This window comes from Macroventuria anomochaeta, assembly GCF_010093625.1.
Source record: "Macroventuria anomochaeta strain CBS 525.71 unplaced genomic scaffold BU25scaffold_1, whole genome shotgun sequence".
NCBI classification, from domain to species: Eukaryota; Fungi; Ascomycota; class Dothideomycetes; order Pleosporales; family Didymellaceae; genus Macroventuria; species Macroventuria anomochaeta.
Window position 1 is genome coordinate 114,630 of NW_022985362.1, and position 22,247 is coordinate 136,876.

General features: G+C 51.9%; 7 protein-coding genes across 7 annotated transcripts; 4 read left to right on the forward strand and 3 right to left on the reverse strand.

Moving 5' to 3' along the window:
- Positions 1-285: 285 nt before the first annotated feature.
- Positions 286-2,343, reverse strand: BU25DRAFT_1388 (protein phosphatase 5). Its single transcript, XM_033699405.1, has 3 exons — positions 2,013-2,343; positions 1,397-1,962; positions 286-1,347 (listed from the first exon to the last, which is right to left on the reverse strand). Exons 2-3 carry the CDS (start codon positions 1,938-1,940, stop codon positions 581-583), a joined length of 1,311 nt encoding a protein of 436 aa, XP_033567364.1. The 5' UTR covers positions 1,941-1,962; positions 2,013-2,343; the 3' UTR covers positions 286-580.
- A 729-nt stretch (positions 2,344-3,072) lies between these two features.
- Positions 3,073-3,450, forward strand: BU25DRAFT_426797 (transcription elongation factor spt4; the record flags this gene model as incomplete). Its single annotated transcript, XM_033699927.1, has 1 exon — positions 3,073-3,450. One exon carries the CDS (start codon positions 3,073-3,075, stop codon positions 3,448-3,450), a length of 378 nt encoding a protein of 125 aa, XP_033567365.1.
- A 2,421-nt stretch (positions 3,451-5,871) lies between these two features.
- On the reverse strand, positions 5,872-7,008 carry BU25DRAFT_452982 (uncharacterized protein; the record flags this gene model as incomplete). Its single annotated transcript, XM_033700057.1, has 2 exons — positions 5,872-6,808; positions 6,890-7,008. 2 exons carry the CDS (start codon positions 7,006-7,008, stop codon positions 5,872-5,874), a joined length of 1,056 nt encoding a protein of 351 aa, XP_033567366.1.
- A 676-nt stretch (positions 7,009-7,684) lies between these two features.
- On the forward strand, positions 7,685-12,859 carry BU25DRAFT_380326 (uncharacterized protein). Its single transcript, XM_033699628.1, has 5 exons — positions 7,685-7,880; positions 7,933-9,304; positions 9,357-10,737; positions 10,786-11,895; positions 11,949-12,859. Exons 1-5 carry the CDS (start codon positions 7,769-7,771, stop codon positions 12,588-12,590), a joined length of 4,617 nt encoding a protein of 1,538 aa, XP_033567367.1. The 5' UTR covers positions 7,685-7,768; the 3' UTR covers positions 12,591-12,859.
- Positions 12,860-15,000: 2,141 nt separating this feature from the next.
- Positions 15,001-16,560, forward strand: BU25DRAFT_1448 (uncharacterized protein). Its single transcript, XM_033699415.1, has 2 exons — positions 15,001-15,125; positions 15,201-16,560. Exons 1-2 carry the CDS (start codon positions 15,053-15,055, stop codon positions 16,481-16,483), a joined length of 1,356 nt encoding a protein of 451 aa, XP_033567368.1. The 5' UTR covers positions 15,001-15,052; the 3' UTR covers positions 16,484-16,560.
- Positions 16,560-17,373, reverse strand: BU25DRAFT_1445 (uncharacterized protein). Its single transcript, XM_033699414.1, has one exon. The coding sequence runs from the start codon at positions 17,228-17,230 to the stop codon at positions 16,637-16,639; it is 594 nt and encodes a 197-aa protein (XP_033567369.1). The 5' UTR covers positions 17,231-17,373; the 3' UTR covers positions 16,560-16,636.
- A 4,260-nt stretch (positions 17,374-21,633) lies between these two features.
- On the forward strand, positions 21,634-21,969 carry BU25DRAFT_307560 (uncharacterized protein; the record flags this gene model as incomplete). The annotated part of the gene is made up of 1 exon (XM_033699463.1): positions 21,634-21,969. A coding segment is annotated over one exon (336 nt), but the record flags the coding sequence as incomplete, so codon positions are not given.
- Positions 21,970-22,247: the final 278 nt, after the last annotated feature.

A 22,247-nucleotide genomic window follows, 5' to 3' on the forward strand; every position in this document is an offset into this window, starting at 1 on the left:
TGGCGTTTAAAGCCGTTCACATCGCAAAGTACAGTTGTATGATTTTGACGCGTCGCGCGGATCGACTTGGTGTCGAAAGCGAGTTCGTGAGGCTTGAGCACTGATGTGGAGCTTTGGTGAGCCGTGCGTGATGGGACTCCACCCTTGTTTACTCTTAGCTTCAGCTGTCAACAACACGTGGGGCCGAGGTGGGGTGTTGCGTTGCTGGGAATACCAAAACGTCACTCTGCAGCTGATTGAGGAATTGGACGAGACTTCTCTTGATTGATTGATTGATTGATTGATTGATTGATTGATTGATTGATTGATTGATTGATTGATTGATTGATTGATTGATTGATTGATTGATTGATTGTTTCACGAGACTTCTCTTGATTCTATGTGTAGCTGAGCATATTTCGACCTGTTTATCCAGATGTCTATACATACAGTGTTATCACTCGCCGTACACCGTCCGACCACCCTGAGCCCCAATCGACCCGTGATATGCCGATGCGCCAAAGAACACCAGACTATGCATCGCTACAATGAAGCGAACAATTATTGAACTCAATTCCGACCTGAAACCATGCAATGCAGCTTACATCAGACCCTGCATGCCATTTGAGGCGTATGCCATGGGCTTGATGTTGGGATGCGGTACGGCGTCGAACTGTGTGTATCTGAGCTTGTAGTCTGGGCCAATCTTGATAAAGGCGCCCTTGTTGCTTGTGCTGTCGCAGTAATTGGGTGCAGAGAAGACGGTAATACAGCGTCCATCATGCTCAACCTCGTAACCCTCCATGCGGACCTCGTGCGATCGGATGATGGCCTCGAGGCCGTTGTTCTCGCAGAAGCGCTTGGTGATGTCAGGTCCGAACTGGAGACCAACACCACGTTTGCTGGGTCCACGTCCGGGGGCGGTCTGAGGATCGGTCCAGAGCATCTCCATCATGAGGCCAGATTGACCAGGTTGTCTCTGCTTGAATCGGTCAAGCTTCCTGACATCGTCCAGCGTGATCTTATCGTCCGAGAACAAACCACCGTGGAGGACAAAGTACTTCTTGCCGATGAGCGTAGCGAGAGGCAGCAGAGAGAAGGACTCGGAGAACAGCTTGAAGATGCGCTCGGTGTACTTAGCTCTGCATTCGCCCTCGAAACCGTACATTCGGTTCATGTCGTCGGTCTCGTGGTTTCCGCGGTTCAGGAAGAACTTGTCGGGGTACAACCACTTGTAGGCGTACAGAAGGAGGGCGATCTCGGTAGACCAGGATCCTCGGTCGACGAAGTCACCGTTGAAAAGGAAGGAGTGCTTCTCTGAAGGCTTGCCGGCGAGCTTGAAGATGTTCATGAGATCGAAGAATTGACCTGAGCACAATCAGTACTATTCCATGGACTGTATTGCTGCTCAACTTACCATGTGTGTCACCGCAGACGGTGACCTCGTGGCCTTCCTCGACATCGTACTCGATCATTGTCGGCTCCTTCTTGGAGATCTCCATGACCGCGATGATGATTTGGTAAGCATACTTCTTGGCGATCTTCTTTCCATTCTTGAACCTCTCCATCATGTCCTCAATGAACTCGAGTGTCATCTTGTCGCCCAGCTTTGCACCGTCATAGCCACTCTCCAAAATCATGTTCTCAATGTCAAGGCCTTCTGCCACTGACGGTGCATCCTCGACCTCAATAGCCTTGAGGAAGGCGTCGCGCTTGATAATCTTCTCGCACTCTGCCATGCGCAGCTTCGCGGTCGCATCGTTGGGCGCTTTCTTGACCACGAGTTTCCAGTCCCTCAGAGCATCACGGTGCTTCAGGATGAGGGTATTGGCCGAGGCGCGGCGGTAGTATGCCTGGATGTACAATGAGCCTTTACCTGACCAATCACCATGTGTGCCATACCTTGACATTGTTGGGGTCGAGCTCGATTGCCTTGTCTGCATCTGCGACTGCAAAGCCATATGCTTCAACTTTCAGGTTGGCCTGTTGAACCAAGTAAGTATGTGGTCGTGTGCAGCGGCCAGGCCACATACCTGCGCACGATTGGTGTAGAACGAAGGCTCCTTGTCGTAGGTCTCAATGGCCTTTGTGTAAAAATCCAGCGCAGTGGGCCAGTCATGAGCCTTGAAGGCATCGTTGCCCTTGTTCTTGAGCGCGATGGCCTCTTCCTTGTTTCCCATGATGCGTCTAAGTTTTGTGCGGAGCGGCGGGGTATACGAGGCACACACGATGCAGTACGGGCAGGCGCGCTGGCGACAGGAACACGAGGATGGAAGCCGCAGTGCGAGGAAGGTACTTTCCAAAAATCACAACGTGATGCACAGCAAATTATCGTGAGCTGCCAGCGCCTCGAGCTTCCCGCACCCTAACGAGTTGTCAAGCACTTCAAGTCCCTCAGTTCTCGCCTCGCCTTGCCACTAACGCATCAGCCAGTCAGCGATCCCAGCAACGACGTAGCTACCCGCAGTTATGCCTCCCAAAAAGGGCCTCGCTACCATGAAGAAGGTGGAGAAGTACATCTACCTAGGAACAGACCGTGAGGCGATCAGCCCGCCATCATCGACTTTGAAGAGTAGTAAATCTGTCAAGAAGAGCAGTCCTTTCAAAGGCAAAAGCACACCAGCAAAGCAGCCTCACAGGCGAAGCTGGTCCCTGGCTGATTCTGACGAGGAGAACATCGATCCAGCGAACCCCCACGGGAGCCCAAAGCTGTCTAATCTGGGTCAGCCCTGCCAAGCTTCAGAGAGCCTCCACTCAGTCCAGCTGCAACAAAGCATTCTCGCCAATAGTCTCTTCCCACCAGACGGAGGAGAGCGAAAGTTACCACGGTACAAAACTGTTGGACTGAATATTACTACAAAGTCTCTGCCTCCGCTGCACCGAATAGACTCACCTATCGAAGACCTCCCGCGCAAACCTAGCCCTCTGCACGACCACAACGCGCAAACCGAGCAACAGTCGGCAAAGCCCACCCAAGCTCCAAAGCTACCGATTCGCGTCGAGCGCTCGTACTCGGAATCCTCAAATTTCTCTCACCAACCCCACCTCCCGTCAGACCCTCCCGTCTACGAAGCTACCACCAAGATGTCCAACATGATCCCTGGCGGCGCCTTTGTCCCACCCAACCAGCAGCGCAACCTGCGCGCCTGCATGGTCTGCTCCATCGTGCGCACCTACACACAATTCATGAACGGCGGCTGCCCCAACTGCGAAGAGATCCTTGAACTCACCGGTAACTCCGAGAACGTTAACGACTGCACGTCCCAGGTCTTCGAGGGCTTGATCACTGTAGCCGATACATCGAAGAGCTGGGTCGCCAGGTATCAGCGACTCGAGGGATACGTACCCGGCGTCTACGCTACACAAGTCGAGGGCATCCTGCCCGAGGAGATTATCTCGGCTATTGAGGCAGCGGGCATCAACTATGTGCCTAGGGACGGCAGCGAGGATCAGATGATTCCCAAGGATTAAGCGTACACGCGGTGAAACACAGCGCAGAGGCGACAGATATGACAGAGGGGATCACGGGCAGCGAGGCCATTGTTTGCATCTTTAGCCATGGAGTTTCGGTAAAAGGAGCATGCTCGGATGCCAAGGCCATTCAAGATACCAGAATTCACACACATACACTACTCAAGGCCTCTCTATATGTGCATCACCTTGATCTGGTCGAATGAGGACTCTCAATCTGTGTGTAAGTCTCATTTGCGTCTAAGTATATGCAAGAAACTGCTCATACAGTAAGCCGTCATTGATCGAAGTATCTAGGCCAGAAGCTCTCTTACCCAACTCACCGTCTGCTGCGATACTGTAGCCATACCCAAATTGATACCTTGCATGGCGCCTGACCACCGATCGCCAACGACACACTGCCCATACCTATCCCAACTGCTGTGTCCCATCGGTGGAGAACTCAGGCTGCTCGCTCTTCCTTAGTTTACGCCTTCGCGCCTTTCCGGGACCTGATTTGGGGAAGCTCGTGGTACTCTCTTGGCACGCTGTCAGACTCTTGAATGATTCCGTCGCAGCTGCAATTTTGTGATTGAGACGTCTACAAGAACTGGTCTGGAGCAAATACCATACCCTAAAGCAACTGAAGAAAATAGAGATCACTATATACTTCAGTTCACGCAGCGCGCTTGCCAGAAAATTGCGCTGCAACTGGAGGTGGCGTCGGCACCGGCAATCAAATCTGAAAGCGCTCTTATGCTCTATGCAGCGCTGCCCAGCTCAGCCGAGCTGGGTTCGATCACAGGTAGGTCGACACGGGGCAACAGGCGGCAGTCAGAAATCAGCCTTGCCGGTGGTGGCTGTCTATGAGAGATCTAACGGGCCAGCCTTGCACACCCCCATCATTCTCTCGCCTCATCCCAAAACCCTGATCAACGCTGTCTACCCACTACACTGACAGAAACCCCAGTCGTCCGCTGTTATGTCCTGCATCGCGATCCCGGAACCGGAGACCATTGCAAGGCTGGCGACCCCTTGGCCAAGAAGATCAAGGGCTAAGGGATGAGTCCAACCCTTGTCTCTGCTATCCCAAGAGTGAAGTGGGTTCTTTCGTCTTCCGTCCACATACAGTATCAACCTCTATATCTGGGCGTCCACAGGCAATTGATCGCAATACAACATCCGAGCGGGAGACACATCAACTACTATGTGTGCCCGAACGCGCACAATACGCTGTCAACGCCAACTATTCAACCGGAAATTGAAGGTTAAGCATCGATGTCATCCCTATAGAACCCTTAAACTCTACATAGGATGTTGGAAGACCAGAGTTCTGTCGCCCGCCGTATACGTCACAGCTCGATCACGCCGTTCCAATGGACTTGTCGTATGGCTTCCGAGCCATGAGCTTGTTCGCCTTATTTGATAGTCTTGTGACCCCACTTTCAGGAGAATATTATCCCAATATGAGTCTGTTCCAGAAAATTCGCCGGAGTGGCCACTATTATGGGCTGAAAACGATCCAGCACTATCTGCACAGGGTAGGGATCGAAGCCAATTCAAATCGTGCATGCGCTGATAGGATCCAGGCACGAAGACGTCTCTAATTGCTGCAGGGCGTGTTCAATAAAAATGATTACCATCACGCACTGACAGCTTATAACCCATCAGTGTTTGACCTCGCCATCACAGAAAAAAAAGTCAACGAAGTTCTCGAAAACACCACAGCAAACGTCACCCGGATCACTTACCACAACGTCTACTCCTTCTCCTCACGGATCCGTCTTATCCTCCCATATACGCTATCGCTTCTTGCTACCTTGCCATTTAAGGTCCTTGGTACGATGTCACTGCACAAAAACACTGTGCCGGCTATCGACGTCGGTGTTGTGTAGTATTTGGTGACAACGGCAGGAAGCGCCAAGCTAAATGAGATTGCAGCAAGGGGGAGTCATGCACCTCACAATCCGCCAGAGAAGCTGAAGCAAATCAAGATACGGTTCTTTAGCGCTGTGTAAACTCGGGAAGGTGCGCTGAAGAGGGCTGCTTTTAGAGTAGAAGGTGAGGATACAGGTTAGATGGCGGTGACCGATTATGGACGCGTCACTTCATATGTTTTCGACGCTATACTTGCAATACAAGCGATATGGTATCTACGAAACGTATTATCTGCTGACCCAGCTTGTTGTGCTTCATTGCCTTGGCATTAGACCGCTTCCTTCGTGAGTGCTCCCTCATAGTCCATGCTCTTTCTCGTTACGTACACCTATAATTTGTGCATTGTTGCATCCAGATTTCTTTTAACGGAAAGAAGGTTTAAGTAAACTTGCTCCATTACTCCATCCCTCCAATGCGCAATCAATCTCCGCGTCCCCTATCAGCCCTGACAGCCTCTCCATTGTCCCTTATCACAAACCCCTGAACACCACCTGCGTTACCCCTCTACTTCTTGAGATGCTTCCCAATATACCCCCTCTCGCCCCAGAGCCTAAACGGGTCCAATAGCGCAGCAAGCACGCTTCTCTTGTTGACTTTCTTCTCCAGCCTGCACCTCTCCAACTCCTCATCGCTCATATCCCAAAACTTAGTCTCCTGATCTTTGCCTCTCAGCAAGCCCCAGATGTCCAACGGGTCGAAAATCGTAACAGGCCAAGGTCTGTCGTCGTCCCATCCCGGCCCTCTGCGTTCGGTCACACCGTCTTTGGCGAGGAACGTCCCGTTTGAGCGTGGTAGGCGCTTGCCAGGATGGAACGTGTTGAGCAGCGCGGTATTGATAAACATGATCACTGCTTCGAAGATCCAGAAGTATACTTCGTTCTGGTAGATTTCGGATTCCCAGCCCAGAATGTACTCGACGAGGCGGTAGATACATCGAATCGTGATAATTGCCGCAGACACGTACATGACGTACAGCACTGTCTTCAGCTCTTTCTTCAGCACCCCCGCACGCAGCGCTTTACGGTGGAACAGCGCGGCGAGCAGCCCAAAACCAGCGAAAAGCGCAGCCTGCAGACATAGACTTGCCATCACCATATTCGCACCAACCCGTCTCTGCGCATTGGTGAGAGTACTATTTGCCATGCGCCACGCCCCGTTGCCGATCAAGATTTCGCATACGCCGTCGAGTCCAACGAAAGTTGTAGCTACACGGCCAGGGTGCATTGGTGCGAGGTAGGGCATGTAGTACAGGATGCGGCTGAGGATGAAGTAGTTGATCAAGGCATAGACGGGTGGACCGGACATGATGAGGACCGTGGAGGCAATGAGCATGCCCAGGTCGGAGGGGCGGTAGGCCCCGGCCAGGCGCAGCGCGAAACCGCATATCATCAAGAGAGCGGCCCAGGGAAGGAGGAGTGTTGTGCGCCAGGATTTGTATTTGCTGGATAGTATCAGTGGCTGCCATAGACTCATAGATGCGAGTCGCTGGTGTGGTGTGGACTGGTGGTCCTGGTGAACTTACTAGGTCTGATAGGCGTGTAGTACGCCAGATATGAAGAAGAGGACTATGAAGACAATTGGTGCAGCTTTGTTTGGTGCGTAATACCACACGCTACCTGGCGAGTAGTCTCCCATACCCATCGTAACAAGAAAGAAGGTACACCAGAACGCGGGTTGTGTTGACGAAGTGGAATAGATAAAGTAAGAATCAAAATACGGCGGTTGAAAGCTGAGAGTGAAAAGGATTGATCTAAGAAAATGTGTACTATTGACGGCTGATGTGGAGACACGACATGCCTATATAGCCAGCTCCCTCACGAGGCCAGGCATACAGATGAGATACTGATCAAATGTGAAAAGCCTTGTGGAGGCAGTGTCGAAAGCCGGGCGACAATAATGCGAAGGTGATCGCGACCGTCAGGCTGATTTTACTCAACAGCGATGAAAGCATGCGAGACAGAGGATTTTGGCGGGAGCATACCGCCGTGCCTGTAAAGTGCCTTACGGAAGGTTGAATGCGACAAATGCGACGAATGCGTTGTGCTAAAGCACGGGAATAATGCTGTGCCACGAGACAACAGCGCTAGGCATGCTAGACGCATTCATCCTGAATGGACATCTGCTGCAACTGATCGGTCACAGAAGAGGTCAAATCAAGCGAAACAACGTCTGACCGGTCATAAAAAGTTTGATTTCAAGGGCTGTGGTCAGTTGATCGGGGTTCAGGCTGTGAAAGCGGAGGTTCGTTATCGATAACCGAAGCGAGCAACTAGAGCCGATCAGCTGTAGCTCGAGCCAACCGCAACGTTCACTCACCGCGGGAATTGACCCCGTGAAGCTCGAACAGCATCGCTCTTTGTCCAACGACCCTGACATATCATTATCCTGTTGCACGTGTTTCATGGGCGTGGCTGAAGATGTTGCGCCAGCCTTAGGTGCTCCACAAGATGACCCTAGGCCACAGCAACACGAACTTACGGTCATGGATGGGCTGTCAAGCTCCAAGGTCACGGGTATGAACCCTTGATCCAATACGGCGACCAAGCGCTGTGCTGATAAACATAGTCGAGTACCATGATCCATCTGGAGTGTTTCCTTTGATTCAGGAGGACTTAGCTGCTCGATTGCCGCTCCGAAATCTGCATTGGAAAGCGCCAACTAGGCCTCTCAGGTCAATTGACTCTCTGCATGTTGATCTTGTGCCTAGCAATGAGTCTGCACAAGACTCAAGCGCCGAGAAGGAAAGGCGACATCAAATCCCGGGTCTACGTCGAACTCCGTACCTGAAGGTATATCTCTTACGATGCGATGATTCCGAAACCTACAAAGGTACAGCACGCAAACAGCTCCGCGACTGGATGAAAGATCATACTCCGCCAGCGCAGAGCAGTTCGACCAGCAACCAAGAGAATCACGACGCCTACGAGTGGATGATCATCCATGTTGTCCTGCCTGACACATCTGCAGCAAGCCAACCGCGTGGATCTGGAAGTGCGGCAACTGGAGAGAAAGAGAAGAGTGGTGCTGCCTCAGTCTTCAAGCGAGCGTCAACTACTATCCTCGAGAAGATTCGTGCAGACTTTAATATCGCTTCAAAGTCGGCGCCTGATCGAGTTGCGCAAGTACGGCTGAAGAAGGAACGCGTACCACCGCAGATGTTGCCCGCTGCAGGATCAGTCACATCTCCAGCGGTTCCCGAAACCCAGCAAGAATATGATGGTGCTTGGGCCGATGTCATAACCAAGTTCAAGACGTTGATCCTCTCCTCCTTTGACCTTCGGGTCAGCCAGTACGAAGAAGACATCCGTAAAAACGATGCGCAGCGCTCTCTCCCAGGCTGGAACTTCAACACATTCTTCGTTCTAAAGGAAGGGCTTGCGCGAGGCTTTGAAAGTGCAGGGCTTGTTGACGATGCGCTACTCGGATATGATGAGCTGTCAATTGGACTCGACACGGTTATTCAAGACCAAGCAAATGACGGCAATGCACTTCAGATGCTTAGCCACTCTGAAAACTTGTACGAGCAAGCGGTCAGGGTTTTAGAGCAATCACAAGGAGACAACATCAATAGCGAGGACCGTGCAGAGTTTCACGACGACAAGCCCATTGACGCTCAGAAGAAAGACTACCGAGGGCTCATTCTAGCTAATAACATCTCTATCTTCGAGTTCAGAGTGTACATCTTCGCTCGTCAGATGGCAATCCTCCTCAGAATGGGCAACTCGCAGTCAGCTCGAGCGGATCTGGCAAACAAGCTTCAGCCGCAGCCCAACGCTGGTGTCACGCAGCGATCGATCGATGGCAGTCATCTTGGCACAAAATCGGGCGGACAGGCTGCTGATACTGAGGATCTGCTCTCACTCGCTGAGCTTTGTACACGCGCACTCAACTTTATAACGTTCGCGGGGCGGCTCTTGCGAGAAGACTTGATCAATGGGTAAGTGACTGTGTTTCGTTCTTTCAGACAGCATTGCTGATACTTTTGATAGTGCAAAGGCTCATGAAACTACTCTACCGGAGCAGCTAGTGGACAATGTAGTGCGATCGTGGACCTTTTCGGCCCTCGATCAAGTGTTGCGCGAAACCTCAACGTCATCCCTTCCATTCACGAAGTTCCCAAAAGAGGCCAGCACCAGCTCTTCCGGTAAGAGCCTCTCTTTCAGTGGCCGCAGCAAGGAACAGAAGATGAGTGTCCCGGAACCAAAGTCCATGATACATCCATCTCGTTCCTCATCTCGCTCTGGCTCGACCGACCCTCCGTATCTTCAGCCCACTACAAGTGGCCAAGTAGTGTACGAGAACGGGCAATACCAGGATCGCCCGGCTCTCAGTCAGCCAGGCGTGATCAACCAGGCAAAGAACGGACTGATGGACCTAGCCGGTCAAAGAGCACAGCTAATCGGTATTCAACGGAGACTGCTTGAGCACGTTGGAAAGGAATTAGGTTGGGCTGTAGGATGGGCCGCTATCCTTCCTTCTCTGAGCCAAAGTGAAGACTTCACTGAGGTCGACCTGAACAACGACGAAGAAGATGAAGAAGCAGCAGAAGGGACTACAGCCGCCAAAGACACGACGAGGCTCGTTCATGCAACCTCTGGTATCTCCTCAACAGCTCTTGTCGGTGCTGTAGGATCTATCGATCACTTTCGACAATTTTATGAGTCGCTTAGCGATCAGATCTTCCAGCATTACCGAGCCGCTGGACAAGTCAAGTCCGCAGAAAGCATTACAGGCGACTTGGCGGCCCTTCGATACGAGCTCGGTGACTTCCGAGCGGCGGCCATGTACTTTGGTAGTATGGCCGGTATCACAAGCAAAGGCTCACCAGATGCGAGCCTATCACTCTATGCAAAGAGCAGATGGAATAGTGTCGTAGCCACCATGCTGAAGATGTATGCTCGCTGTCTCAAGAAGCTCAACCGTAAGGACGAGTACATTCGAACACTCCTTGATCTACTTGCAAGATCTTCCGCAAGCAGGATATCCTTCAGCAGCTCATCAAATCGAGCGAGCGATGACGGAAACTCAAATATGCCGCGAGACTGGCTGAACGATGACAAAGTTGACACTGGAGGTGTACTCAATGAGCTTGTCAATTACTCGCAACAGCTTCCATACGATGTGTCAGTGCAGATGGCGGATTACTTCACCGACATTGCCGTGGAGCCGCATGTACGGCACTACGAAGACAAAGATGGCTTCCAGCTACGTATTCAATTCAGGCACATCCTGGAAGACAAGATTGAGATTCGTGCAGCCAAGATTCGGCTGGTTAGTGCCAACTCGACTACCGTCAAAGACATTTGGCTGGAGACGCAGGAGGCTATGACCATCAAGAAGGGTTTGACTCGTGTGTGGCTTGGATGTAACGTGAGTGGTACCATTATGAAGAGACTCCAGAATACTGACGAGAAGCAGGTAAACACAACCGGTCCATACACCGTTGATAAGATCGTTCTCGAAGCGAAGCGCATTGTCTTCGTGCACGAACCTGTCAGCAAGACAGAGGCTCCAACTCCTCTCGGCATCATAGCTTCAGCGTCTGTGACTTCTCTGAAAGCCGCAAAGAAGGCCCGCGTACAATGCTTCCCTCGCGCTGAAGCACTTGACGCTCGTGTCTACCTGTCCCATTTCATACATATCGACAAGCCACGACACATCGAGGTATCTTGTTCTGCGGGCGCGAACGACATCGAGCGCGCAGAGATTCGCCTCAAGTCTGCTTCAGCCGGGCTACGCTTACGGACAGCCGATGCAAGCGTAGAGTCGGAAGAAGGCGCCATAGAAGACAACCAGAAGCCTGGCGTCATCTCAATCGGAGAGATGCCTGCTGGCTCTAGCATCACGCTAAAGATTCCTTACGATATGGAGACCATTCTTCAGGACCTCACTGTCAAGGCTGAGATCGACTACTATACCGCAAATGGTCAATGGCAATATTTCTCGTCATTCACCATCCCAGTCGAGCTGCCACTCGATGTCAATGTACACGATCACTTCAAGAGCAAATCATTGTTCTCAAAGTTCAACATCAAAACTGCAAGCCAGGTACCATTAGAGCTGCTGGATGTTGAGCTCGAAGGGTCAGAAGAGTTTGATGTTCATGCGCCGAGACGATCAAAGCAGCCAGTGCATGTCTTCTCGAGACAGCCGGTAGCGGTCACATACAATATTACGCCGAAGAATGTCGACGCTGAAGAGTCGGCAACAAGTCGACCTTCCAAGACAGGTAGTCTAGCTCTTGCGGTAGAGTATCGCTGTCTGAACGAGGACGTTCTTGATCGACTGCGAGCACATTTCGCAAATGCTGTCAAGGGCAGTCCTGTTGCTCACCTCAGCCGGCTGTTGGTAACAGCCTTCGTGGATCGAACTGAGCACAAGATCATACCGCATCAGTACGAGAAGATCGCTCTGCTCGAGAAGGTTGACATGGGCGCATTTGAGGAAGTGGATTGGGCAGAATGCTTAGACAGCCTACTGCAGCCAGCGCGCGACGAGGCCCGATTGTGGTTGCAGGGTTGGCTCAAGGTAATCTCACCTCGAGACACTCTTGAGATCAGAAAACTGACGCGACAACACAGGACAACAAAACCATTTATCTGCCGAAGTCTAGTTCCTCGGTTCCGTCAGCTACCTCCGCCCCTCTCTCACCTTACCCACCTCGCCGCATGGTCATCACTGTCTCCATCCCGCAGACTCACATTCTACACACCACCAGTTTGAACCTCGCATCACCTTCTCACAGCTCCAAGGTCGCCATCATCGGCCAACCTCTTCACGCAACCCTCCGCATCTCGCACACCCGCCGCTGGGCCTCATCCGCGTCGCTCATCGCAGCCGCGAACCTATCTTCCGCCGAAGACCCCATCGAATTCGTCTACACACTCGACGCAGCACCAGACCAATGGCTCGTTGCCGGCCAACGCCGCACACTCTTCACCGCTACCGAAGACGAGGTCAAGGAGTTCACGGTCATGCTTGTTCCTCTGAAGGCTGGGAATGCGTTGTTGCCGAGCGTAGACATCAGAGCGAGGATCAAGCCGAAGGAGAAGGAGGATGGGAAGAGTGGCGAGGAAGATATTCTAAATTGTGAGACGGATTATTTGAGTTATGGGGAGAGTATTATGGTTGTGCCGGATGTGAGGAGTAGTACGGTGGGGGTTGGGGATATGAGTTTGGGGAGCCCGAGGTGCGTCGTTTGGTTGGAGGGCGTGGGTCAGTGACGGGAGGATAGCATCCAGTTGCATAGGCGTATCAGATTATACAAATCATTTAACCCTGAGTGCAGCGGAACAGGCTCAAGAGGCTGCCTCGAGTTCAAACGAATATTTATCTCCCCAACTGCTACGCAGTTCGGTCGCGTGCGGACAGTACGCCATGGTCACGGACGTCCGCACACTGAGAGTCTCTGAACGTTCAGATGAGACGTGCAAACGCATCTCGCCCATACAAAGATTCGACGTCATCCAAGAACCCCGTTTTCTTTGCTCCCATGATCTAGATTGCCCTACTGTAGTACAATTAATATGAGAAGTCAGACATGAGATCACGAGTTGTCTTTGACTGCCTGCCACTCATTTCGTAATCGTGGTCTTCATCAAAGCTTTTCTGAATACAACGCACGGCATTGAAAACATAATCCAGCGTTTCTCCTTCAACAATAATGGACCCGCATTGCAATGCAAGCTTTCGAGCTAAGGCATATCCTTGCACTATTCATAATCTTGACCAGTGCTCTAGATTGAAGAGGTCTAGAATCGTCGCAAGACCTTTATCAGTCATGCTCTGCCGTCGTTGGCCACGTTTCCATTTTTTACGAACTGTCCTTGCGATCCAAGGACCTGTGATATTCCTTGCATCAGAGGGAGCAGAACTCAATACTGACTGCCAGTTTGTTGTGGAAAGGCTTCGCATCGTCAACAGATTACGTTCTGTCCCAACTACAAGCCATACTGGAACTTATGTTGCCTTGGAATAGATTTGTCCTATAACAGCCACCTGGCGACCACGCTCTATTGAGTCTAGCTGGGTTATGCAAATAGTGTCAATCCACAAAAGCCATTTATGTTTGTTTTTCTGCATTTAGCTGAGGATATACCAAATGGTCTTCCGAACAGTAAGATGCTTACTGTCTACCGATGTGATCCTGGTAACGGATGGGCTGCCCCAGACATACGACACAGCTTGGTAGACAGGGCGTGGGTCCAGCGAGATTACCCGAAGCCGACAAGAGGATTCGATCGGATGAGGTTTTCGGGCAAGATTTCGAGAACTTGTGTGGTTGTGGCGTCTTCTGGCGGATAGGCATCATATACCCTCGTAGTAGATACTGGATCCAGTCGAGCTTCCGGGCCTGCCTCCATATTGGTGGACATACGCAGATAGAGAGGATCAAGGCGGCCACCAAGCGTATATAGCACGGTTGGGTAGATTGATGAATGGCGTTCTGTAGTGTAAAATGTGTCGGGGAAACGCGAGAAAGCTGAGACCTTGCAGGAGCAGTACAGCAGAATAAACGTGCATGACGCACGTGTCATATTTGATTTCCTTGATATAATGCATTAACTTCATTGCAAGGTGTTTTGCTGACGTCAAGCGTTGTTGTTCATCTCTGCCAGAGAACTCTTGCCAGGTGTGGGATAGTCGACAAAGCAGGGCATTCAAGTACATGGAGTCTTCAAATCGCCACGATTTTGCCATTTTAAGCCTGGAGGTCTTCAAGATATCATGAAAGTTGTTGCGCCGCTCGACGAGAATTTGGGATCTTGTCACTGCTTGGCTTATTGTCAATTTTCGAGCGAAGTGAAGTTGAAGCCTCCACAAAAGTTCTACGTCAGTCTGCTCCTTTCACTGCAAGCCAGTAAAGAGTTCCGACATAGTTGGGTTAGTTGAGAGCACGATGAGGTGGAGGTCAACTGGGAAGCGTAACTCGGATATATGTAGATTGCAAAAAGAACTCAAGCCCACAAAGCCAAGTAAGAGCCTTCTTGGACTTATTGCGATACTGTTTGTTGTTACTTTCGTGATAGGTGGTGGTGCGTGGTCATGATCTTCGTCCTTGAAGTGCAGTTTTGTAGGCGGGCGCGTCCGTGCACGCGGGGAACGAGGATCAAGGGCAGCTTCGATCGCCAGCAGCCTTCCTCCCTTACCGTCCACCTCAATGTCGATAACCTCAACATCTGAATCGATGACAGGCGGCCATGTGCTTCGTTCACGCCCGTTGTAGATCCTTGCAGATGAGAATTCGGCATGATAGCAAGGTCACGGTGGTCGGGCCGTTCACCGTACGACCTTCCACGCTGAGGAAGCCGAAGGATGCGTCTCCCTTTTTGACTTCTCAGGGCACACTGTTTCTCTTGGACCGTCAAACAACAGTTTCGGACTCGCTTTTGTCTCATCGAATTGTTCCGCCACCGGGCTGGCTATCTTCTTAGAATTCGTATGTCTTGTCGTGTTTTTACCTCGAGTAGAGCGCGCGTTGTGCATTGTGAAGGATTCGAAAATAGACCGTGCACGTAAGCCTTTACCTAGATCAGGCCCTACACCCCAGAAGGCTGAGCCAAGTCTCAATAAATGAGATTGCGACCTAGAATTCCACTCACTCATTTCGCGTTGTCCATTTCCAGTCCTTTCGCTGAACTGTGCTGTTGTGTGCCTCCTGCGCGCTGTTCCTTCACTAGTCAACATGGCGATCTTGCAAATTCTCCAACTCCTGACTGTTGCAGAATGTGTTTCGGCTTTTGCCATTCGTAATGACCGTATGTATGCGAGAGCGCCCCTTGCGCTCTTCCCGTATTCGTTCATCAGCCATAAGACTGACCACTACGCCACAGCACAGCTTAATTTGACGGCGGAATCGCCTGAAGTCACAACTGTTGATGTGCTTCCTGCGTCTTTAGTGACCACTGATTCTAGTGGGAAATCCATATGGCGACCAAAAGTGCATGACGAGAGCAGCGCAACTGGTTTCGAGGATGCGACTACAGCTGGAGGCGACAGCAGGGTTCGCCTCGAAGCTACAGCAACTGAGTTCGATGTTACGATTCCAACCACCACAGAAGGTCAAGGATCTAAGGACTCCATCACGATGATAGACATCGGTACTATCATCCAAAGCCTCATCACTTCCACCGAGATGGCTGTGCCTACCGTGCACTTTGAGAGCTCCGCCACAGATTGGGACGAAGTAACATCAACTGTGCATTTCGAGAGCTCTGCGTCAGACTGGGGAACTGTTTCTTCGGAGATCGCGCACTTTGAGAGCTCTGCGAGTGGCTGGGGCCAGACAAATCATCAGGACCCGTCAACACCTCAGAGCACCAGGTATAAGCCAGTAGAAGTGTCGGACGACCCCTGGACAAAAGACCTACAGACACCACAAACGACAGCCCCAGATGGACTAAAGAATAACCAGCCGCAGGTCACGACAGTACCGAGCAGGACCATCACGGACTTTCCACCCCCTCCTGCCATAACGCACGACGGAATCACGGTCCGCCCTGTCGCTGTCACGCGCAGACCAACTGTGACCTTGCCGGGCGGGGGGCTGACGACGACCGACAAGATTGAGTTCCAGGTCGCGATTGGATCTTCCACACTTAGCATTGGCGTCCCGATCACCATTAACAATGTTGTGGTCGGCGTCACAACCGACGCAGCCGGTTCGACCGTACTCCGTGCGGGCGATATGACAACAATGTTGCCTGAGCCAGCTGCGGGCGAAGTGCGTACAATCGCGGTAAATACACCAGAACGACTGAGCGTCATGACTGCGGTCATTAACGGAACCACCAAGTATGTCCTCGCAGGCCAGACGCTAGCTCCTGGACAGCCAGTGACCATCGGGGACACACCTATCTCGATCACTATTAGTAGCGGAAAGACAGTGCTCTATGTTGGCGAGACGACGACCACTTTGATAGCTGCCGCGTCCGATATACAGACTATTACCGACTGGACGAGTATTAGTGCTGGTACGCAAGGAATTGTAGAAAACAACAACCCAGCCAGTGCAAGCCCCACAACTACGAGATCAGGATCGTCAGAGTCGAGAAAAGTCGATGCAGCTTTTGCATACTGCGCTATGGGCATGGCTATGTTCATAATCACTACCTAATTTGCACCGAGAAAGGCATTTGAGGAGCAAGTGGTCTTCCACGACTTGGATCTACTTAACAGGCGCAGTACGCGAAGCGCATAGAAAGAGAAACATGGCGCAAAGGATTTACAGAAGAATTGACGGAAGACAAAGAAGGGAAGTTGGCGCCGTCTAGGCGTAGTCATCCAGCGTCATCCGGCCAGCAATGCTCCTCTTCAGCGGACCTTCATCGCTGCACACCTTCATGTAAAGGTCCATACTCGTGCCTTTACCAGGGCAACCAAATACCGGATCGTCGAGACCCAATTTCTGCTGCGGAAAATCGACATAGTAAGACTGCGTCGGGCAGTAACTCCCAGCAGCGCAGTTCGCCTTCCCGCACGCCTGTTCCGGGCTATCCATCACCAGCCCCTTGTCATGGCCAGGACAGTTGCTTGCATTCTCGCCCTTCGCGCAGTCCACGAAAGAGATGTCGTACCAGATGCTCCCGTCAGCTATGCTGTACTCGAACTGTGTGTGTTGTCCGCCGACGAGCTGGTCGGTTTTACTGATCTTCAGCGAGGAACCGCAGCCATTGCATGCACTGCGGAAGGGCTCCGAGTATTTGGTGCGTGCAGGGATGTGGATCGGTCCCGATGAGTAGCCTTGATCGACACTCCAGAGCCAGATGTCGTAGGAACAGCGGTTGCTGACGATTGCGTTGCCGATTGCGGTTGCAAGGCCGGCTTGCAGTGCGGTGGTGAGGAGGACGAATTTGGACAGCATGATCAATGTCTGAAAAGAATGTTTCAATGAGTGTGATAAATGAATGTGATGATTGTAGTGTTTGAGGTGGTTGCAAGAGGTAGAGATCGATGGGTAATGAACGAAGTCGCGGTTCTATACCTAGAACCAACAACAAGAGTGTCAACAAAACATCAAAGAAACGACTGTGTCGAAGTCGAACCCCCAGTAGACAAAGATTGTCTGCGATCGTAAAAGACTCGACGCTGTTGTGGGTAACTGAAGGAAGGCATCCCATTCCCTTTTAACCAATTCCAGAAGACAATGGATGCGTGCTGGTTTATTCTTGGCTGAGGGCTGCATGTCGAAACATGGCAAGGCCAGAACTAAGACAGACAGGCTTCGTCCGGCAGAAGGTGCAGCATTGCTACTGATGGTGGTGTTAGGACTCACAATGCATATAGGTGATCTCAGACTTGGTTGGCCAGCGTAAGTTCCGCTTATAGGTCCGAGATGAGTAAGGGATCTCCGGGCCTGGAATGCTGTAAAATTGTGGAGACTTACATGCAGTTGCTAACAGTACGTTTTTGTTGTCGAAGACGTTACGTGGACATGCCATTGCTGCAGCTTGGTGCCATCGTTGCAGGCAGGCAGTGCTAGCCTTGACTCCGGCAAAGCATTCCCGAACATTCTCTCAGGCCGCGACATCCATATTTGTTGCATCATTATCTGAAATACGAACTCTGCCATCTTGCAAGCCGCAGCTCCGCTCTAATCGGTAGATAGTCACCTCACGGTCCACACATGCTCCGCACAACAGAAGTCTCAGATATAGAGCCTGGAAATGTCGCACGAATCCACCTAGAAGCTGTTCGCGAGTTGCATGCTCCTGCAAGGATATGGATCTAATTCAGTACCGTGTCTATTAGCAGACGGTCGACGCTTGGCAGCTCATGCGTTGACGCAACGTGGACGCCGCAGGTGGTGAGACCTGCATATCCAGAACATCAGTGTGGCTTATGCGGTTTTCGTAGAGCACACCATAAAGATTCTAGGTAAATTTGGAAGCGCCAATCACTATTACGAAGGTATGAGCTGGTATGTGGTCTTGGAACATAGGCCTGGTGAATTGTGCTTGTCGTCAGTGTATAGCGAGCAGGCCTTGTAATGCTTCAGCTGTCAGACCCCGAGATTTCAACCCCCAAGCAAGTCGCAGTGAGGCAGACCGGGTCGATGTTGCTCACATCGATATTGGAGTAGGAATGCTGATGTTGATCTGGAGCTGAAAAAGACGATGAGACGATGCATCAAAGACCGCCAAGACGCCTTGCCAGAAGCAGCACAAAGAGCAGGGACGTTGGAGGGCCTGATCTCAGCAGCAACTTCACCTCATTAGCTTCATCATCATACTCCCACTGTCGAGCTCGCGACAACGAAACAGTACATCCAGCACCGCAAGAGCCGTGCAATGGCAGGGACGTCTCTCTGTTGACGCACGCGTATCGTCCACCGCTGTCCCCACAGACAGCCGTAACAAGTCGATTCGAGCCAGTGCCTCCCTCAAATTTTTCGAGTGTTACCGATAACACCACTTGACACCATTGGTGAGCATTCAGTTGCTTTAGTGTCCTGGGGTCTGGCAACAAAATATCCACCTGCGCCTGGGCAGCACAGGCATCTTGCCTCTCATCCAACGTACGCAAGTAGGTCGCAAATGCCGGATGTTGGGCTGCGACCTGCCCAACGCATTTAAGTCGTTTGACGAGCCCTTTCGGCGACGTGGAAATTCTCGAGGGGCCGATTTGAACAGTCTCCAAGTCGAAGTTATCCACATGCATGCGCTATCATAGCCTCCGGTTGCTGGCAAAAGTCCGGCGACAGTCGTCATGGTGCAGAGTGGACGCGCGTAAAGCACACTGTACTGTAAAGACTCTACATGCAGGAAGCGAGTCGTTTCGACTTTCGATCACGGCAGTGGTGGGCCCAACAGGTCCAGCCGGAGGCTTTTTGACAAACGGCCAACAGGTGATGGGCTGAAGGTCGATCATCGGTAGGCGTTACCGAGCCTTAGGATGCACTACTGCAGGTCCTATCTAATCGATAGGAGTCTTATCCTCCACACTTGTCATGGTTTCAGCGTCTCAACTTACGGTCAACCAGTAAAATGATGATCATGCTCATATGAACTTTACGAGTCGAGACCTGACAAGAAGACTCTTAGAGCCAGTTAAGGAGACCAGCCGGACACGGCACGGTGGAAACCCGCAAAGTTACGTATTCTAAGGAGACTGGTGCAATCGAGTGTCTGCACTACGAAAAGTCGACGTAAAGAACTATTCTGATAGGTTCATCAACGGAAAATTCGGCCAGACCGCAAGCACAGCACTCAACATGAAAGCAAGTCTTCCGAGGACGGCTCAGCTGTACCGCAGCCGGAAGACTAACGCGCAACATTCCTGTTGTGCGACCCAACCTCGAAAATGATCAGGAGCATTCAGCAGGTTTCGAATCTCGAATGAAATCGCCTTGCTGCCTTAGGCGCGGCTAGAATCCGGTGCTTCATCTTGCAGGAGATGAGGTCTGAATAAACAAGTTCGTGCGACAGCGGGTAGCAAGATTAAACTTCAGTGGGAGTCCTTGCAACACCCCTCAATATGTTATTTCGCCGCATCCCAGACATCACAGGTCGAGAGATGACGTATTTCACGGTTGCCAGGACTCTCAGGTCATCAACGTTGACATCTGCAGTCCGTTGCACAGCACATGACGACTGTCCGTCAGCGACAACTGCCAATCCACGTGTCGGCTTGCCGCTTGGAGATGAATGGTGACACAACGGCTCGCTCAGCGAAGTGTCATGAGGCGCTGCAGTGTTGTTTCGTGTTTGCTGTCGTCCTCTGGCTCGGATGCCATGGCTGCAGACTACCACGACGGACCGCCACGAAACATCCCCCATCTTCCCCGGCCAACCTTACCAACGGGATCTTCAATGCTCAAGATTCGACGCTCCATCGTGTCTATCGTCCCGTGTTTAATTCCATCACGGATCCACCTCCAGAGGCTCGATCTTGAGTCTCGAACTTTGTCGACATTTCCGCACAGACTTGAGAATCATCTCCGCCACCTGCCGAGCCCGTGGAGCCACAGGTGTTGAACACCCAGGCTGAAACAAAAAGTTGCTGCGTCGGACTGTTGTGCACGTTTGCACAAGTGGTCATAAACGGAATAAGGCCCTACGCTAGCTTTTGATCTGAAACGTGGCCCTGTCCGAACCAAAGCCGTGCGGGCGACCAAGGAAAAAAGTGCAACAAACAGAAATGCACGAAGACTTTCCTCCTCAGCGTTAGCGACTCGTCTAGACTTCTTGAAGCGCGCGTTTTGTGAACGCACTTTGTGCACTTACTCCTGTGCAATCTCATGATCGTCCGTTGTTACCCCTGATGCCCGTCAGGTCCGGCTTTGTCAACGAGGCAACAAATCGAAGCGCCGACAGACGCAGGAGAACACGATGTCATTGTTGCGCTGGACTCGTTGGACATTCTGCTATATCAGAAGTTACAGCCAGTCCGGTCGGACAAGGAGCTGGACTCCAAAACAGTGAATGTGGTCAGGCGCACAACAAGACCGATGACAATGAACGTCAAGCCGCAGAAAATGAAATGAAAGGACCCAATCCGGTTACCACAGACTGGGTGGGGTTACAGTTTTCGGCTAAGGTTGTTAGGGCCAGGCACAGGAGCATCAGCGGATGGGGCCGTGGCGCTCGCATTCATCTGGCGCAAGCGCGGCACGGCCTTAGTGCGATGTGCGTATAAAGTATGTGATCTCCTCCCGCCATAACTTTCGAGATTCAGGTCTGCGACTTCCAGGTTATCGACGAATACACTCATTCCAGTCACTCTTTGACATCACGTTCACTACGCCCTTCGGCAACACATTCACTCAACCAACAACCCAAAAACCAACTTCGTCAAACCGACCAGTCTACTCCAGTCAACTCACTACCAACCTCAAACAACACTATCACAATGCGCGCCACCACTGCTATCCTCGCCCTTGCCGGCTCTGCCCTCGCAACCCCCCACTGGACCAAGCCCGAGTACAAGGAGGTTCAGAATGTCCACGTCGTTTACGAGACTGTCGTTCACACCGTCTACTACACCGAGGGCCAGCAGCAGCCCGCTAAGCCCACCAAGGCTTCCACTACCACCTACCAGGCTCCTGCTGTGACCACCACCGTTGTCTACGAGGAGAACACTCCTGCCCCCACCAGCACCAAGGTCGTCGAGTACTCTCAGGCACCTGCCCCCTCCAGCACCAAGGTCGTCGAGTACTCTCAGGCACCTGCCTCCTCGAGCACCAAGGAGGCCGCCACCTCTACTACCCCTGCTCCTTCGGCCACTTCTGCCGCGTACCAGGCCATCGTTGACACTTGGCGTACTAAGTTGGGCCTGAAGGCCCTTACTCACGACGACACGCTCGTCGCCAACGCCAAGGACACCGTTGTCTCCTCCAACGGCGAGATGAAGCACAAGCTCAACGCCGGTTCTTACGGCCAGGTCCTCGCCCCCGGTAACGAGAACGACTTCGAGCACGTTTTCGTCGGTGGCTGGCTCTGCGAGATCCCCACTCTCCCCGGTCTTGACGGTGTCTGCGCCACCGAGTCTGAGGGCTGGGCCTACGCGGGCCAGACCGGTCACGCTGAGATCCTCACCTCTGACAACTACTCCAAGATCGGTTGTGCTCTGTACGCCGGTATCTGGTGCTGCGATCTCGCTTAAACAATTTACGCATCATGGAGATGAGACTTCCGGAGGGGTTGGAGGCATCATCTTGGCTTGGGAAAGCTCGCATAGCACGCGCTGGACAATCTTCACTTCTTCTTGTATCGTACGTTGGTTGTACGTTTCTTGTTCACCTTAGGGGCAGCGTTACGCTGCAATTGACTATTCACGAATTACGATCCCAATTTGCATCTTACTTGTCGTGTGACACTGTGATATTATCTCAACTTTCATCTACTAGCAAATCAGCGATTCTAACAGCCTTCTCAGGGTCC